This window comes from Trachemys scripta, chromosome 1 (genome assembly GCF_013100865.1).
Source record: "Trachemys scripta elegans isolate TJP31775 chromosome 1, CAS_Tse_1.0, whole genome shotgun sequence".
Lineage (NCBI taxonomy): Eukaryota > Metazoa > Chordata > Testudines > Emydidae > Trachemys > Trachemys scripta.
This window is the reverse complement of record NC_048298.1, coordinates 169,274,233-169,294,058: the sequence shown is the minus strand read 5'-3', so window position 1 is coordinate 169,294,058 and position 19,826 is coordinate 169,274,233. Positions and strand designations below refer to the sequence as shown.

The 19,826-nt window shown below is 39.9% G+C and overlaps 1 protein-coding gene across 1 annotated transcript in view; it reads right to left on the bottom strand.

Annotated features, from left to right (window-relative positions):
* GBE1 (1,4-alpha-glucan branching enzyme 1) overlaps nt 1-19,826 on the bottom strand; it is a 300,188-nt gene that overhangs the window by 12,310 nt on the left and 268,052 nt on the right. Inside the window, exon 15 of the mRNA XM_034792303.1 lies at nt 4,040-4,157. Within this exon, the coding sequence (XP_034648194.1) occupies nt 4,040-4,157 (118 nt within the window). The remainder of the gene's footprint in view (nt 1-4,039; nt 4,158-19,826) is intronic.

Here is a 19,826-nt window from a genome sequence, read left to right as displayed (position 1 = left end):
GGAATTCAAACTTCTGACATGAGGAACCCATAGCCCTCAAGCATCTTCTTGAGAAGACAAGATGATTTACCCAACAGTAAAAAAGTAACAGTTGAAAATGTCAACACCAAGTGGAGAAGGTAGCTGTACAACTTTGATTAATTTGAATGAGAGTTCTACAGTGAAATTACCTAGTCAGCTTTGAAAATATTAACTAATTTGTAATAATGCCCCCCCAAAGATGACTGTTTATCCAAGGATTGGGATCTAAATTGGTATTTATATAGGCTTTATTTTAAAATAAGGATTGAAAGCTCCAGCTACCAAACTGCTTCAACTATTTTAAGTACTAACATTTTGCCCTGTTTTTTTCTGTCCCTTTCCTAAACTTGGCTTCCTTTTACTGGCACTTTACCTCCAACTGGTGGCTTCTTACAAGGTTGCCATCAAAGTTGCTCTGTGAATTGAATTGCTGGGCGATATAAAAAAGCGAGGTGACTGACACTCTTGGGAATCTAATATTGATGTGCCATTGCCATGCCACAGCTTGTTCTCAAAGAAAATATTAACTGCTTTTGATGTCTTACATGCTTTTCTTCTACATGCTCTTATTAAGTCCCATATTTCAAGTTCGTGTCTGGACATGTCTGCTTTGCATTTGTCATATTCCTCATATAAGAATTAAAAAATGGTATTTACATTCCAAGTTAAGGTTAACAACTGTAAGTATTATAAACAAGTTAGTAGCAGAGAGTTAATGTTCACAAATGGTTACGGCAGTGGGTTGGGACTAGAGGTCTGGAAGCTAGAATTCCTGGTTTCAGAGTAACAGCCGTGTTAGTCTGTATCCGCAAAAAGAACAGGAGTACTTGTGGCACCTTAGAGACTAACAAATTTATTAGAGCATAAGCTTTCGTGGACTACAGCCCACTTCTTCGGATGCATATAGAATGGAACATATAATGAGGAGATATATATACACACATACAGAGAGCATAAACAGGTGGGAGTTGTCTTACCAACTCTGAGAGGCCAATTAATTAAGAGAGAAAAAAAAAAAAAACTTTTGAAGTGATAATCAAGCTAGCCGAGTACAGACAGTGTGATAAGAAGTGTGAGAGTACTTACAAGGGGAGATAGAGTCAACGTTTGTAATGGCTCAGCCATTCCCAGTCCTTATTCAAACCGGAGTTGATTGTGTCTAGTTTGCATATCAATTCTAGCTCTGCAGTCTCTCTTTGGAGTCTGTTTTTGAAGTTTTTCTGTTGTAATATAGCCACCCGCAGGTCTGTCACTGAATGACCAGACAGGTTAAAGTGTTCTCCCACGGGTTTTTGAGTATTTTGATTCCTGATGTCAGATTTGTGTCCATTAATTCTTTTGCGTAGAGACTGTCCGGTTTGGCCAATGTACATGGCAGAGGGGCATTGCTGGCAAATGATGGCATATATCACATTGGTAGATGTGCAGGTGAACGAGCCCCTGATGGTATGGCTGATGTGATTAGGTCCTATGATGATGTCACTTGAGTAGATATGTGGACAGAGTTGGCATCGGGGTTTGTTACAAGGATAGGTTCCTGGGTTAGTGGTTTTGTTCAGTGATGTGTGGTTGCTGGTGAGTATTTGCTTTAGGTTGGGGGGTTGTCTGTAAGCGAGGACAGGTCTGTCTCCCAAGATCTGTGAGAGTAAAGGATCATCTTTCAGGATAGGTTGTAGATCTCTGATGATGCGCTGGAGAGGTTTTAGTTGGGGGCTGAAGGTGACAGCTAGCAAATACTCACCAGCAACCACACATCACTGAACAAAACCACTAACCCAGGAACCTATCCTTGTAACAAACCCCGATGCCAACTCTGTCCACATATCTACTCAAGTGACATCATCATAGGACCTAATCACATCAGCCATACCATCAGGGGCTCGTTCACCTGCACATCTACCAATGTGATATATGCCATCATTTGCCAGCAATGCCCCTCTGCCATGTACATTGGCCAAACCGGACAGTCTCTACGCAAAAGAATTAATGGACACAAATCTGACATCAGGAATCAAAATACTCAAAAACCCGTGGGAGAACACTTTAACCTGTCTGGTCATTCAGTGACAGACCTGCGGGTGGCTATATTACAACAGAAAAACTTCAAAAACAGACTCCAAAGAGAGACTGCAGAGCTAGAATTGATATGCAAACTAGACACAATCAACTCCGGTTTGAATAAGGACTGGGAATGGCTGAGCCATTACAAACGTTGACTCTATCTCCCCTTGTAAGTACTCTCACACTTCTTATCACACTGTCTGTATTCGGCTAGCTTGATTATCACTTCAAAAGTTTTTTTTTTTTTTTCTCTTAATTAATTGGCCTCTCAGAGTTGGTAAGACAACTCCCACCTGTTTATGCTCTCTGTATGTGTGTATATATATCTCCTCATTATATGTTCCATTCTATATGCATCCGAAGAAGTGGGCTGTAGTCCACGAAAGCTTATGCTCTAATAAATTTGTTAGTCTCTAAGGTGCCACAAGTACTCCTGTTCTTTTTGTAGAATTCCTGGAGTTCTGTGTTGTTAAGGAACCTTGAGAAAAATTACAACTTCCTGGTGCCTCAGTTTCCCTATCAGTAAAATCAATAGAAATACTTACCTGTGCCATAAGGGCACCGTGAGCCTAAGATATTAAATAAATGTTGACAAAAGACTTCACGATCCTCTGAGGAAAGACATGATGAAGTGAAAAGAACTTTTCCACAATGAAAATGACTGAGAAACACATAATTCCCACAAAAACAACGAAACACTCTTTATTGTCAATTTACAAAATTAATTTAGTGCTAAAAAAATAATAATAATAATAATAAAAAAAAAGGTGATGGGGGCAGCCCTGGGAACCGAAGTCCTCCATTTAACCTCAGAAGGGGTATGGCACAGCAGAAACAGTACTGGCACTCACATGATACAGTGTAATCTAGTACAGAGAGATATAGTACAAACTTCCTCATGCTGACAAACCAATGTGGCTCAGTCCTGAATCACATGGCTCACTTCCAACGGTTAGTGTAAGAATATCCATGCCTTTTCAAATCTTAGTTTCTACTAAGACTGAACAAGAGTGTCAGCTGTATTTGTAGTTTTTTGTAATGTAGATACTTATCCAGTAGAAACTTGGCTAAGACAACCAAGTCACTTCACATATGCCATTCAAGAGGAGAAAATGGTTATACAATATATTGTATACACAGTCAGGCATCATTAGTAGATGGAACAAAAATCTCAGAATGGAAAAAAGGCAAAACCATCTCCAGTTGTATATATGGCTAGTGATTGTGCTTTCAAAATAAATATTCTGCTAAGGTGAAAGGCAGCTTCTAACAGAAGAATTATACAAGGTTTTGGTCCAAAGAAATTATAATATATACCTGACCCTATCTGTGGCAGTGTGTGGAACCCTTATTTCAGCCTAGAGCTGGAGCCCCCTCAAATCATTTTGTGGGAATGTATGATGTCCATTCTACCGTACATAGTTTTTTCTGCCAGCTAAGGAAGTAGAACCCTCTTGCAAACACATGATTTGCCCATATCCAAATTTGTGGAGGGTGGTGGTGGTTGGGAAGCAGCAATGAGAGTGTCTACCCAGCTCTAATGACAAGGTAAGCATGCAAGGTTACTCATACATGAAAATGAAGCAAATGAATATGGTGATTATCACAGTGATAACTCAAATTCACATTAAAATAGTTTCATGCATCTTTCTATGCAAAGAATATTTGAATATAACAATAATTTTGTCCTAGGAAGGTGCAAGCAAATTTAAGTGGAATTGCAAAGAGAAAATCAAAACAAATCATACCCATCACTAGTGGTCTTTAACTTAATCTATTGCTTTCATGCAAACACTGATTTTGGAAGATTTCAATATCCTCCCTCAAAAAAAACACCAACAGACAGACAAACAAAAATTTCAATCTACCTACAGTTGTTTGTTGTTGACTCCAAATATATCAAAATTGCTTGAGAAATAAGTTACATAATTAAAACAGAATGAAAACTTTTACTTACCAAAAGAGAATTAGATCGAAAATTATGTGAATATTGTTCAGTGAAGTATTCTGTATTGTGGTCCAGTCTCTGATGTCCTCCATATTCTGGTGCATCAGAATCCAACGCAATTTTATACTTAAAACAATTTATTAAGGAACTATCACTGTTGTTAAATGTAGAAAAATGCTGTTTGGCATTGCACATCAATATATTCCAACATTTAAAAAAACAAACAAACAAACCACATTAAACCATTCAAGAGGAGGAAGAGGGTTGGGGAGGATGGGAAGAAATACATGGTCAACTACAGAAACTCCACACTTGTATCTTAGTGTTTTCTTATACACTAAGTTATAGCATTTCTTTTTCCTATTTACTGAAATGTCCATCTTATGACAGATTCTTAGGAAAGACAAATGTGATCTGCTGTCCTTTGCAATTTCCTGTCAGTGATTGATATATATATATATATATATATATATATATATATAAAACAGATATTTTTAAATACTTTAGTTTAGGCAGATATCTATGATTGACTACACCAATCATGCAAGGGAACAAACAATGAACAAAAAGGGAATTGGATTAAAACCAATATTTCTTAAAGTACCTTGACAGTGATAAATAACCAAATATCATAGGCTACTGTGATTTAGTGGTATATTGTCATCTTTAAATTGGGTTCAGTGAGTCTTGGATTAGGTGATTTAATCTGATAGTGATGAAAATACATAGTTTTAGTCTAAATAAACTGGTACAAAGTTAATTAATACAACTCTGTCTGGAGATACAGTACAGAAGCCTATTTCTTTTTATTTGGGGGACAAATACATATATTGTTAACGGAAAACATTTTTTTAAAACATAGTGTGTCTGGCCACAATTATACAAATCCAAGGATATAATTTATTACCACGATACAATTGTCACCCTCTTTGGAGTAATTCACAACCATGAGTGCCAGCCTCAGGGCAGACTGTCAAAAAGCAGGGCAGAAACCCCAAACTGGTTGTATGTTCTATAATTAGATTTCATCAATCTGGTTAAAAAAAAAAAAAAGTGAACTGAAACACTATAACAGTCTTATCATGGAATTACATACAGTCCCATTGGGCAGTCCAGTCTGTCTATCTTGCCACTCGGGAAAGCTGGACTCAGTGATAGTTGGTTGCCATACACTAAAGATCAAAAAAAATTCAAGTTGCTTCCAGTCCTAAGAGACTTACCCCTGATCAATTTGTACCTCAGATATCATACCAAAGACAATGCTTGTAGCCAATCCTATAGCAAACTAACTAAGGATTGATTAACTAGGAAAAAGAAATGAAAGAGTTATTTAAAGGTTAAAGCAGGCAGCATATATACACAAATGAATTATAGTCTATGGTTCCAAAAGGTGGCAGTTGTAATCTGTCAGGAAATAATGTCTTTTAGGGCTAACCCAGGTTGATCCTGGGAATCTCTGCTTTATTTCCTAGCTCCAGTCCTCTGAGAATCCAAACATCAAAAGAGGAATAAAAAATTTTCTTATTTCCTGGTTTTATTTTCTTCTTCCAGCATTCAAGATGAAGGGATTGGCTTTCTTGCACATAGTACCCTTACGGCTGTGAGAAGGCCATTAACCAAGTCTTTGTAATGTGATGTTCTACAACGGTTTGTTCAGTTTTTCTTGAAAAAGTGTGGGGGGACCACTCCTCCTGCCTGGGTTCACAAGATCACAGCAGACATTTTTACAATTATAAAGTAAAACGTACATATTACCTTATAGCATGGGATACAGACATTCCAAGTATGATTAATGTGTGCAGCAATTTGTAAGTGTTTTATAGCGTCTAACCACATTTTCACAAGTCTAACACCTATCTTGAATAATACTAACGTACAAGTAAGCTGGTCTGGTTCCCACTATGAATTTGTCAGTGCCCAGCTGATATTTACAGCCTTGGCAAGACCTGGCACCTGGTCTGCCAGCGTCACAACAACAATTATTAAGGGATGGACTAAAGTATGGAGTGCTATATAAAAGAATTTAGTAGTATATGGAGTCAGGATTATTTGCATAAAATAAAAAGCTGAATCTAGATGAAAAAGGAAGAGAAAACTATTTGCATCTCTTACAGACAGCCTATACAGAGAAATATATATAATGACCTTAGCTCTGCCCTGTAGTGTGTGCTATAACCATACAATTACAATTAAGGCATTTTACTGGATGTGGTCCCAGATTATATTAAACTGATTTGTGTGTGCGTGCGTGTGTGTATCTATCACAGTTTAATATAATCTGAGGTCACATTTAGTGAAATGCCTTAATTGTAATCATATGGTTGTTGCACACACTACTGGACAGAGTTTAGGTTCGGCGGGGGTGGGGGGGGCATTAATGTTTCAATACCTTACCATGTTTGGATTTCTTTTAGCTGTAACCTTAATTTTTAATCTCCAGAATTTGTAAAGTTTCATTTTGGGATAAATAACATCCCTGTAATATTTTTGGCCCTTAAGTTACAGAAGCATACTTTCAATCTCAGCTAAACTGTAATATTTTTTGGTCTTGGAGTATATACAGCAGATAGGAACATGTCTGAAACAGTGTTTTGTAATCCACCCACTTAATTTTGAACCATAGAAGAATCTTGTTTCAATGGAGGCCTACACTAATAGGATTACAGGAGAGTAAAGCCATACTCTTTCATTCAATGGCTCTTAAACTGCTCTAAGGCGTCTGTGTTTGCTCAGCCTTTCAATAAAGTGCCTGCTCAAAGTCCAAGGATTTTGATGTTAGGAGAATTGCTATCATTTATATCTTTCTGCACTACTCTCTTTATATCAGTTGATGAAGCGTAGAAATTTTCTTCAAAGTTACAATCCACTCAATTTAAGTGTCTAGTAACAAGAAAGACAGTGCTTAAAAAGTGACAATACAAAAAGCAGACCAATCTAAAAGTAAATGAAATGTTATTTTGAGATATTTCAATCATTCAATCCATGTGATTACAGTGATTTCTTTGGAAAGAAGAATGATCTTTAGCAGAAAGTCTATAAAATGTCAAAAGCAATTAAGCTTTTAATTAGGGACACCAATGACCTCCATGAACAGTATTTCCTGTGGGGAAGGCAATCACTGGAGTGAGCCAGAGATTGCTAAGCCACTGTGTGTTTTCTAGAAAGTTTAACCAGCTAAGACAAACAGAGAACATTGGCTATCAGAGCAGGCCCTAACAAAATCTCTTCTTTTTTTTGGAATGTTAGTTAAATGGGACTTTATTGCCAGCTTCGATCCACAAAGCCTTAAGTTACAATTGTACACTTGCACAAATATATCTGCCCCTTTATTTTATAAATATGTCCAAATTACCCCTTGTTTGTTGTCATGAACCACATAAATAACCATAAACTACAACTTCTAGTGGCTCTCTCTGGTACCTTTCCAAGCTTAGCCTCGGCAAAGGCTGCTGCTATGCCACTGTATATTTTATGAACATGGCGGAGGAATGTCTCCCTCAAGCATTTCACTCTTTGCTTCTATGATCTACAGTATACATTACATTTAATAATTTATCGATCTTGTTGAAAGCTTTGACATCTTTAATGATTCCTTTAAAACTATTTACAGCAAATGTAATCTTCATGGCTATGTTACCATTAAAACAAATTATCCCATGTTCTTAACTGAGGGTATGAAAATATCTCCAGCAATGGTTTTAGATATCAAGTAACCACCACTCTCTCGCCTCATCCCATAACAAACATCCATACAATTATACACATTCTCGTTAATGTGATTCAAATGTGTTTTAAAATCATAGCAAACTATACATTTCTTTAGATTCTCATTCCACTTTAGACCTCATGGAGAGCTGGATGAGCATCCAAATTTGTGAACGTTCCCTTTGTTAAAACTTTCAATGACTGCTATACCTTTTAATTAAGTGTGTAACAGAAGTATTTGCTTTTGCATTGTAGCCTCTTCTGCTTCAGCTACAAAGTGTTGGAAATACTAACTTGTCTCCAGACTATGAAATAAAGCCTGGTTTCTGTTCAGTTGGATGCCTTGACTGTAAATGTCCTAAATCAAATACAACTGAGAAAAGCAGCAAAACCAGTGAACCCTTGTATACAGAGAGCTTGAATGGAAAAGCTGTCATTATCTACCACGTTAATTACTGAATTACTATGCTTTTATGATGTTTCGAAATACATATTTTAATGCAAATAATTAAATTTAATCTTATGCATGCTTAATGACACATGAAACACCACTAAGTAAATGCAAATAATGTAAAATGGCATAATTTGTATTTTATGCCTCAACTTCTAACACAGAAACAGAATTCTACTAGGTGAAGCAATATCTTTTATTGGACCAACTTCTGTTGGTGGAAGCTACACATTTTTGAGCTACACAGAGTTTTCCTTCAGGTCTGGGGAAGAAAGAGTGTCTGAGCTAAGAGCTCTTCTTTAGGCAGAGTTGATCAGAACTTGCATTGACCCCTTATAAAATGATGTAACCCATAGATTATAAACTCTTCATAAAGTAACTATTCCTTTCCACACTGTCTGGTTTGAATCATATATGCATGCGCGCACACACACACACACACACACACCAAAAATGAAATATAGTAAAATAAAATAACTTGGCTCTTCTAGCTCATATATAAAAGAGCCCCACGAAGCAGACTTTAATGGCAGGTTCCTTACCAATTGAAGAGGTTCTCTTTTCCTCAACCAGGCAATATCAAGTATCCAGATAGTAGGGTTACCATACTTAACAAATAAAAAAAAGAGGACCCTCCACGGGGTCCTGGCCCTGCCCATTTCCCATCCCCAGCCCCACCTCAACTCCGCCCCTTCCCCGCCCCAACTCCGCCCCCTCCTCCCTCCCACTCCCAGCCACGCGGAAAGGGCTGCCCGAGTGCTACTGGCTTCACGGTTTGCCGGGCAGCCCCCAGACCCTACGCCCCCGGCCGGCGCTTCCCCAGCGCAGCTGGAGCCCGGGAGGAGAAGCGCCCAGCCGGGGGCGCAGGGTCTGGAGGCTGCCCGGCAAACCGTGAAGCTGGTAGCGCTTGGGCTTCGGGCAGCCCCTATGCCTCCGGACCCTGCGTCCCCAGCTGGGCACTTCCCCTCCCAGGCTCTGGCGGTGCAGGGTCTGGAGGCATGGGGGCTGCCCGAAGCAGAGCCAAAGAGTCAGGGGAGGAGCGCCGCCGGAGCCCGGGAGGAGAAGTGCCCGGCCGGGGGCGCAGGGTCCGGAGGTATGGGGGCTGCCCAAAGCCTGTAGCGCTCGGCTCTTAAACAGAGCTGAAGAGTCGTGGAGGAGCTGTTCCTCCCCTGACTCTTCGGCTCTGTTTAAGAGCCGAGCTGCCACAGTGCTACCGGCTTCAGGCAGCCCCCGTGCCTCTGGACCCTGCGCCGCCGGAGCCTGGGAGGGGAAGTGCCTGGCCGGCGGCTGGGATCCGGAGGCATGGGGGCTGCCTGAAGCCCATAGCGCTCGGGCAGCTCGGCTCTTAAACAGAGCCGAAGAGTCAAGGGAGGAACAGAGCAGCCGCGGGAGGGGAAGTGCCTGGCCGGCATTTTCCCGGACATGTTCGGCTTTTTGGCAATTCTCCCCGGACGGGGGTTTGATTGCCGAAAAGCCGGACATGTCCGGGAAAAACCAGACGTATGGTAACCCTACCAGATAGTATTCTTTTAGAGACAAATTCAGCTCTCTTCCCCACTAACCAATCCAACTGGTTTAGAGGTCACTAGATGCAGAGGTAGGGCTTATTTGTGGAGCCTATACAGTCATGCAGGAGGGTGCTGAAGACAAATGTGCTCCAGCAGAAGAGCGAAGAGGTATGAGAACTCAGATCTGCATTATACTGACTATAGACAAGCTCCAGATCCAGTCTCAGGAATGAAGAGGAAGAAGAAGAGGGAGATAATTCATTGCCCACCCATGAAGAACCCCAGTACACAGCCTGACCACTTGGGCCAAACACAATGGGATCATTGCCACATGTTCTTTCACCTCTATTTCAACCAAGAGATGAAATTAATGCAACATTGCAATTAGAATGATCTAGGGTGACCAGATGTTCCGTTTTTAAAGGGACAGTCCCATTTTTTGGGACTTTTTCTTATATAGGCACCTATTACCACCCACTCCCAGTTACTATCTGGTCACCCTAGAATGATCTCAAGACAAAAGCAGTGAAGAATAAAAAAATAAAAATACAGTAAGTGGGGAGATCTATAAAAAATTATGTGTTGGGAGAGCAATATGCAGGAAATGAATTCAGGACTTTTACAGGTATATAAGCAGAATCACTATGCTCCCTAAGCTATCTTCAATAAGACTGAGCACTACTGGTGCTATATAAACATAACCTGAGATGTAGTTAAAGGTTATAGGTCAGTCTACAGTCATATAAAGAGAGACTATGAAATGCAGGAAACTAGGTTAATGCAACATTGCAGTTCAGATTTAAATCATACAGAAGTGAAAATTTGCAGTTAAATTTACAAAACAACTATACCTCTGGCATCCTTCCACAAATGTAGCATTTTCTATTCATACATCTGGAGTCAAAGATAAAAAATGTGTATTTTTTCCTCTCTCTTCATACTTAAAAACATTTGATAGCTACATGTGATAAACCCCAATCTCTGTATGCATTTTTAAAACGTTTAAAATAATGGGTGGCTTAGTAATACTTGATTTTTTTCTCAGTGCTTGCTACCACTTCTTGACTGAAAGCAGGGAAAAGGGATACTGTCCTGAGGTCAAAGGTAGGACAGAGAAATCAGCAGATAAAGTATTAGATCAAAAACTCGGCTGAGAAATTGCCACCAGTAAGAAGAAACAAAAAAATCCTTTCAAAGATTGAACTTAGGCTATTGCTTCTTCAAGAAGTGACTAGGGAGCAAGAATCATGACAAATGAGTGGGTGCTTCCTTGTTGCACAGTGAGAGCCACATGGGCAGAGAGAAGGTGAAAGCCTTTGATCCTTTAAGCAGTCTTGGGGTCAGCTGGCTCCTGTACCTGATGAAGGTGGCAGTAGTCATGTAGAAACAGGAGCAGCAGAACTCTCTTCATCCACCCCTCTCCTACTGTCTCTCTCTATATAGCATAGCAATGGTATCGCCAGGGTAGAGAGTTGTAAGCTCTACTTTTAAAATATCTAGAATGTGAAGCAGTCTAATGATGCATCTTGGTGAATCCCCATCAGTTCACACAACGAAGACTCTAATTATGGAACAAATACTGATTGTTGTATTTGTATTTGTTTAGTTGCCATTAGGTTTTTATCTGTGGCTTAAAAAAAATATTTAAATAAATTCAAGGCCTTCCTCTTTATAAAAATCAATGATGCATCATCTGTTCATTAGTCTCAGCTGTTAGCCTTCTTCTTTCTTTACTCTTGCTTTGCTGTGGACAGATATTTAAGTGTCCCACTTTTTACATCTCTTTGCATGCCCTGCAATGTGTTCTTTGTTCCATCAAATGTCACTTTGTCATTATGTAGTGCGCAGTAAGTGGAAATTTCCCTGAAATACTTCATGATACCCTTTTTCCCTTCTTGTCTTGACTCGTCTTGTGCTAGCACACAGGAGGCAGCATACTCTTCATAAAAGACACAGTAGTTTTAGGTCACATTCTTTATGATTAAGTAACTAGTTAAGATAATATACCTATTTTTGCCCTTTAACTGACCCTGCATTTACAGATGGTCAGGTTCTGTGTCCTCATCTATATCTTAGTCTGATCATCATCCACCCATTCAAGAGTGGAGTATCTCTAATGTCTAGATAGAACTGATCCAGAAACGATTTCCTTCCTTATCACCTTCTTCAACCTTGCTATGCCTTTCATCACATCCATTCCACCTCTGGACTCAAACTTCTCTGTCTTTCAGCGGTGACTACTCTTTGGGATTTCTCCATGTAGGCATCTTTCTTCTAGCAAATTAATTGCCATTTGCATTTCCCTCCTCATCCTCTAGAGGGAACACTTGTGCAGGTGTCTTCAGAAATGAGGATTTCAGTTTCTGCATTTGACTGTCTTAGCTCATTTAGTAGGCACTATACTGCTCTTTTCTAACAACAATTTAAGATTTAAAAAAATTATAAGGGAGCAAGAAATATTCAATCCTCCTTAACTAGGGAATGTACTATGGGATTGTCTACATAAGTCTCTTTGATAATATTAAATCATGTACACTGTCACATTAACTGAAGTCACTAAATTGCATTCCAGTCCGAAAACAGATAGGACGTACTGTATATTCTAATGTAAAAAGTTATCCAACATTCCTGTGTTACAAGATTCTGCAATATTTCCATTAATTTCCTACTATAGATTTGTACCTCAAATTCTTTGTTATTTGGAGAACATCCATTATCTCTTTGGACAAAGTATCTGAAGTTTCACCTACCTCAATCAGACTTGAAAAATCTAGAGAATTTTGCCAGATTCCAAAAAGAAAATACTGCTTAGACCCATTTACTTAAAGGACCTGATCTTAAATCTTGTTTGTGTGCAAGAAAAGACATTAAAAAAAAAATGATGAAGTCATCTTTGGTACAAATGATACAGGTGGATATGAGAATCCATGTCTTTACTGGAGGGAGATGTACAAGTGAAACCTAAGAATAGGAATCACATTTAATATTTAAGACTTAAATATCAGTTCAGGAATAGGTTTCTGAAACATTTGCCTAGATGTCTAGAAAATTTGTCTATAAAACAATCAAAACTTCTATTAGTAAAATTTTATATGTAGCAGAAGTCCTTGTCTAATTATGAATATGAAATATAATGCTTAAGAATTCTGAAAGAACTATTTATATTTTTTTAAAATACGAGACACAGGAATTACTGCTGTTAGTTTTGACGATCTAGAAGCCTTTAATGTCTGACTACACCCCTAAATCAGCAATTAAACTGGATCAAACTTGCTTTATCCCCATGAGATCTTATAAAGTAATCTACAGTATGGGTCTCTTAATTGGCAAAATACATGCAGGCAACTAATGAGACTTGAAAATGGAATAGTTTATTGCACCTCCCAAAGGCTATTTGGGAAAAGTTAAAAGAATTCTGCACTGGTTTTTACTCAGCACTATATTCTACAAGTAGACAATGTGAGAAGGCTTTTTTATTTCAGATACAACTAATTAAATTTAAAAAGAAATCACATTTTTTATATAGAATGAACCTTTCTGAATCAAGTATTTGACTCTGAATAACAGTATTTGACACATGAGGAATATGGAAGCAAAACGCTAAATCAAATGATTTTCTGTTCAGCTATAATGTTCTTGCAACAACAATTAAAAACATAAAAATAAAAAATAAGTAATGCAACACAAAGAGAAAACATTAAAGTCACTAAAAGATTTTCTTTTTTTTAATAAAAATGGCTCTAGATCAAGTCTCATCTCCTAGCCATCCTGCACACATTCTCGCCATATATTTTTGTTGCAAGACACCATGGTGGGTCAATCCCCTGCAACTATTATTAAAATGTTAACTGAAAGCAAATAATTGGAGAAGGGCCCTCAAGGTTAACACCTTTGGCTGTGGTTTTGTGCCGAGCAGAGTTTTAACACACTTTAAGGGCAGCATTGAGCAATGTTTTCCTTATATGGTAACTGCTCTGTTTCGGGTAGCTTTATGGGGAGCCTTTAAGCATTGTTAAAGTAATTTTTAAAAAGTTGGGTGGTTTTGAGAGGCACTTCACACATTCCTTCCTCACAATGTTTTGCTCACAGCACTTATCAAGTGCTATGCAGGATTACTCCCTTGGTTTTCAGTGGTGAGTGTTTGGTGGTGGTGGAGGGGGAAAGGAGGAGTTATAAAAGTACATTCAGTGTCAGAAACCTTCAATGTTAATTTAGTTTTGTTTCCCTTGTCTGTATTATCACATAAATTGTTAAAGCCACAAAGACATTTCAGTTAACCTGTTTTCTGTTTTTCATTCTGGTGCTTTGGACAGCGACAGTTATTTCACTGTCATGAACCCCCTTAAATAAAACACATTAGCAAATTCATGGCCCAGGAGGGTGGGAAGAAGAGGGCTTGTGGGAAGGATGAAATTGTTTGCATTTCAATGGCAGCAGACTTCTAAGAATTCACAGTAATGTACTGTACATTCTGCCACCCCATCTCAAATATGTGAGAAGTATCACACATACAAGTGGAGTGAACAGTAACTTTTATTTACATACTAACATTCATCATAGAGTTAAAATGTTTTTAACGGGAACAAATTAACCAAAAAAAGTCAAATTCTCTGAGAAGTGGGCAAACACTGATGTCTACGGACACCTCCTTGCCTCTCAGCCTGACAAGAGGTGGTGGAGGGAAATGGATGCGGAATATTGTGCAGGGAGACAACTGGGGATATATCCTGTGTGGGCTTGAGGGCAGAACACAGGCTGGGCTACAGGACAGGATTGTTCTCCTGAATGCTCTGGACTGGAGGGTTCCCCTGTGAGGGAGTTTGGATGCCTGTGGAGGATGTTTTGCTGGGCATGCTCCTCCCGATCAGAGTGGTGGAGGGATTCACTACTTCAGCAGCTGAAGGAGGAAGTAGAGAAGGTGGTGCTTATTCCTGGAGAGAAGCAGCAACCACAGTGGCAGGTGGGCTCTTAAAGCATTCTGCCACCAGTTGGACTGGGGACGGCATGATCCCATTCCCTTTGTGCTCTCTCTTCTTAAGAGCCTGTTTCTCCCTTGCCCAAAGAAAGTTTAACTGCTCTTGTCTCCTTCTATCTATGCCAAGAAGCAGGTCTTCCAGGGTCCTTTTGCATCTTCCTCTGCTATATCTGTGGTGCTGCTTCTGCTGTACAAATGGAATGGTTTCCTGCACTATTTTTGTTAAAATGTTCTAATGCTCACAGTGAATCAAGAGGCCTGTTAGGGTGTGGTTCGGTTCCTTCAGGGATAACATTACCAGTCACCTTTTTCATCCTTAAAAGTTGACCATAGCAGTTTTGAATGTACCAGAATGCAAAAGTGAAGTGATTTTCCAGTACTGTGGAGGACCTCTGGCCATATATGCCAGAGATGTTTCTGTTAATGGTGACCCCGCTATGTATTCCTGAGTGGAGGGGTTTGGTGAGTCCTGCTGCGACATCTGAAGAATTAGCTTGAATTTCTGCTTGAATTGCCACCCAATCCTATAAGCATAATTCATCAATTTGAGAGGAAACTGACTGTATTCTGAACTAGCATTTTACGTTCCCATGGAAATGGAACAGAAAACATCCGCCTACCCCATAATCTGCCCTGCATTGACAGGAAGTCCAGCCCCTGTGTCCAGTGAACAGCACTGAAACATACAGGGAAACAGAGTGACTCCAGAAGCGTATATTTGCTGAATTTTCCTTGACCTTTTTGGTTAACACTGCAAACCAGTTGCCTTTCCACTGTTAAGGGACATGCCATTATGTTTGCACAACCCCCAAAGTAAATACTATACCCACCCCCATTTCTCTTAGTTTTCACAGAGTGGCTCAGCACGGGAAGGGGACAGACAACAGAGACTAGGAGAGATACAAAACATTTTAAATGGTCATAGGGAGAATGGGCCACTCTGACTTTCTTCAGAAAACCAAATGGTTCCTTTTCCAGACCTATATTGGCCCCCACACAAATCACCAATGATCCTCACTCCCTTCCGCATGGTTTCCATTCATAAGGGGAAGGAAAGATGGGAGAGGGGTCGTGCTGGATCTTTGCACAACCATAAGTGCCATGAAACTGGTCTTTCTCCCATCTTTTTAAAATCTGCTCCTTCCCTCTTTCACCCCCCACTCCCCATCATCTTGTTTTGCACTGCCCAGGGACCATCACTACGAGTGCTGGCTTAAAAATCCAAAGACAGAGGCATGACGACTGCTCGTGTCTGCTTAATGCTTTACATTGGTTCATGGGAGTTCATTAAAATCATTGAATTACAGCCTGTGTTGCTCTGGGACCATGTTGGGATAGAGAGAGGGTGGAGCATCATGGAGGCCAGGCTGTGGTGAGGGTAACAGCAGAGCAAGAGGGGATATTGTTGGGGACAATGGGGATCCATTGTAAAAACTTACCAGTATCAGATTCTGGTTCCTACGGCAGCTCTGGGTCTTCAGACTCTTCCAAGGGGTCTTTTTCAACTGGGTCTTCAAGGTAAAGATGCAGATTTAGATGCTCCTCTTCCCTCCATGTCTCCTGGCATTTCCTCTGGGAATTCCTTCAAGGTCCCTGATGTCTCCTTGTCCTGTCCCTTATCAGTGTCCTGACATCTGATGAGGCTAGTCACTTCAGTCTCCATACTTGCCACCCTGGAGAGCACCCAGTCCAGCTCACCATAGCATGGGCATGTGCTAAGTCCCCTTCCGGGAAGGCTGTTGGGAGTCCTTCACTCTCTGGTAAAGGAGCCTGAGCTGCTCCATGAGCTCCTGGCACTAGGATGGAATGCAGTGAACCGCCACTTCCTTCAGCCTCCATGAAACCTCCTGGTGCAGGTGAATGTTCCTGCTGACCCAGATGAAGTCATGGAGGGCAATCTACTCTGAACCTCACATTGATGAGCACCTGTGCATACTATAGAGACCAGAAGGCTGCTCTCAAACCATGATTCATGATCACCTGTACTGACAATAGATTTCAGCAGAAAACTGTTTTGAAGTGCTCAGCACAGGCTGTTACTACCACTGGCTGTATGGGGAAGGTGTCAGTGACATTTATACTTTTGGATGAGGGTCAGGCAGCAAAGGGTATTGTGGGAATGGCCCTTGAAGGCTATCGATAAGTGACCTGGTATACACCCTTTTCTACTGTGCATACTGCAGTGTAGAACGGGTACAGGGCATACCACAGCTGAGATGTGTATATACAGACACCCTTCATGCGTGGCAGCTTTTGTGCACTAGACTGTCCTTCAAGAACATGCTTCCAAGCTTCAGATGTGAACAATAGAGGGGTTGTGGCACAAGAAGTGCACATGTATCAGTGTACAGTCAAAAGTATAGATGCACTCACGGGGTGTTTTTTTAAAAATATATATAACATCTTTCTACATGAGTTGAGTGCCTAATTCCCTTTAGTGCTTTTGAAAATCCCAGCCTTGTCCTTTGAAGAATAGGATTTGTCTGTCTGAAGTCAAAATGAACGTTCAGTTCTCTGGTCTCACCTGAGCAAGATCACCCACAACCAGGAGCCTGCACTTGAGCAAGAATCAGAAGTGGAATAGCTAGATTTTCCCAGGTCAGAACAGAGGTAAAGTGGCAAAAAATTGTAGAATAGCATGCACCAGTATTAACTTACCAATTATATCAATATCTCCAAATTCACATATCAAAAATATCACTCAGTGAGAGTCAACAACATACAACATAGAGCAGTAGAAATTAGTAAAGGGTAAGCATCACAAGTGTAGAGATTTAACTAAGTCTATCATTAACTGACCAAGATCTATTTTACTTCCTTGTTTTAGGCCATTTAGAAATGCAGTTTGTAATGGTATTTCAATAGTACTACTGCAATTCAAAATCAGGAAGTACATTAAGCAAAAATAAAGTTCCCTAACATTTGTCTCATGCTCTAACTTGGGGGTCTCAAAGTCCCAGCCCTTGGGCCATCTGCGGCCCGAGAACCTCCCCACTGCAGCCCATGGAAACTTTTAAAAAATTCTTTCATCCAGTCCTCATAGCTGCCAGTGGAGGGGGGTGAGGGTGGTGGGAGGGGAGCGGGTAAGAGAGATTCACGTGCCCCTCCCCACAATGTTGCTCCATCCTGCTGCTCCTGGGACCTTCCAAGGGGTTGCACTCGGCAACGTGTCATTCACCTCGGGCAGCTCGGCTCCCTGCAAGCAGTTCCCTATCCCTGTTGTTGTGTCCTTACAATGGGCTGTTACTATAGCCCAGGGGTCGGCAACCTTTCAAAGTGGTGTGCCGAGTCTTCATTTATTCACTCTAATTTAAGGTTTCGCGTGCCAGTAATACATTTTAACGTTTTTAGAAGGTCTCGTTCTATAAGTCTATAATATATAATGAAACTATTGTTGCATGTAAAGTAAATAAGGTATTTAAAATGTTTAAGAAGCTTCATTTAAAATTAAATGAAAATGCAGAGCCCCCTGGACCAGTGGCCAGGACCCGGGCAGTTTGAGTGCCACTGAAAATCAGCTCGGCACGCGTGCCATAGGTTGCCTACCCCTGCTATAGCCTGTGGGTATTTCAGGAGAAACTAGTAAGTACCTAGAACAGAGGCATACATATTTTGAAATAAAAAAGCAACCTTATATCTGACTTAGTATTTATTCATTAGACAATTTGAAAGTACTAGAGTCGATGCAATAAGTTAAAACACAGGAAACACTTTTCCTCACTGCTTTTTCCCTTTGCCAAATTCCTCTTGTGTAGAGAAAACGAAGTTACTTCTTAAGGCTTTGTCTGGCAAGTGAAAGACAAAACTTTTGTCATTCAGAGCTGTTAAAAAGACACCCCCTCGAAAGACAAAAGTTTTGTCCATGACAAGCGCCAGTGTGAACAGTGTTTTGTCGGCAGGAGAATTCTCTCTTGCCAACAAATAGCGGGGGTGACCAAATGTCCTGATTTTATAGGGACAGTCCCGATTTTTGGGTCTTTTTCTTATATAGGCTCCTATTATCCCCACGCCCTGTCCCAATTTTTCACACTTGCTGTAGTGGCACAGCCATGTCGCTAAAAGCTGCATAGTGTAGACACAGCCTTAGGCTCTTAATTGCAAATGGAGCTTGGGGCACTAATCTGTCATAACTATTAAACTGCAGGAAGAATGTGACAATATTTCAACAAGAAAATTATTAAAGTGATTCCATGTTAACTTTAAAAAGTCTAATGACAGTCTCATAGCTAAGGGAGACTGACCCAGATGTTGATAATCCATCTGTCTCCAACCGGAGGCAAATTAGACAGGAAAAATGTGTTAGTCCAAATTGTTCATCTCTCATAAAAACTGCTTCTAAAATGGCACATTTTATTAAATATAATTCAAATAAAAATGTTTCTTCCTTTCAGTTACAGTATATAAAGTAGGAAATAGCATGCACCTTTTTAATATCAAATAGATTCATCTTATTAGAATCTTATGCCTTTTTCACTCCAAATAAAAGTTTTACATGATACATTTCCATATTTGTATGCTGTATTTTTTATTCATTGATATTAACCTTAACAAATAAACTATCTTGATGGAATTTGGCATTTGGCTGATCCTAAATTAAGTTCTTTGTCTTCGTTTGTTGTATAAAGCATGAATTCTAATAGGCTGGGACAGTTACATAACTGCACTTCAAAGCAGTCTGCAAACCAAGCAGCTACAAAGCAACATCTTTGCCTTCAGCAATCACACTCCAGTGACTAATTCAAGTGACCTTATTTGCTCATTAGAAGCTCTAGGTGCAGGTTGCAAATGTCAGAGAGTCTGAATTTGCATTTGAAAAAAATACATCTTGCAGCATTTTAATGGTAATATTCCTGAAATTTCAGGTCACATCTAATTTTATTTACTTATCTATATTTTTGACTTCAGCTATTGTTATTCCTCCTAAATCCATGCCCACAATGAACATGCTACACTTTAGTATTCATTCACTCTAGCTTGTAAATGCTTTGATACTTTCATGCCATATGGGGAAAGGTAGGCTTGTAATTAAATAACCATTTCTCCTGGCAACATTAAAATTGTGTTTTTTCTACCTAATCTTCAGCAGTAAATGAGAACTTGCAATGACAGAAACATGAACACAGGGGGAAAAAAACACACATATTTATTTAGGAATAG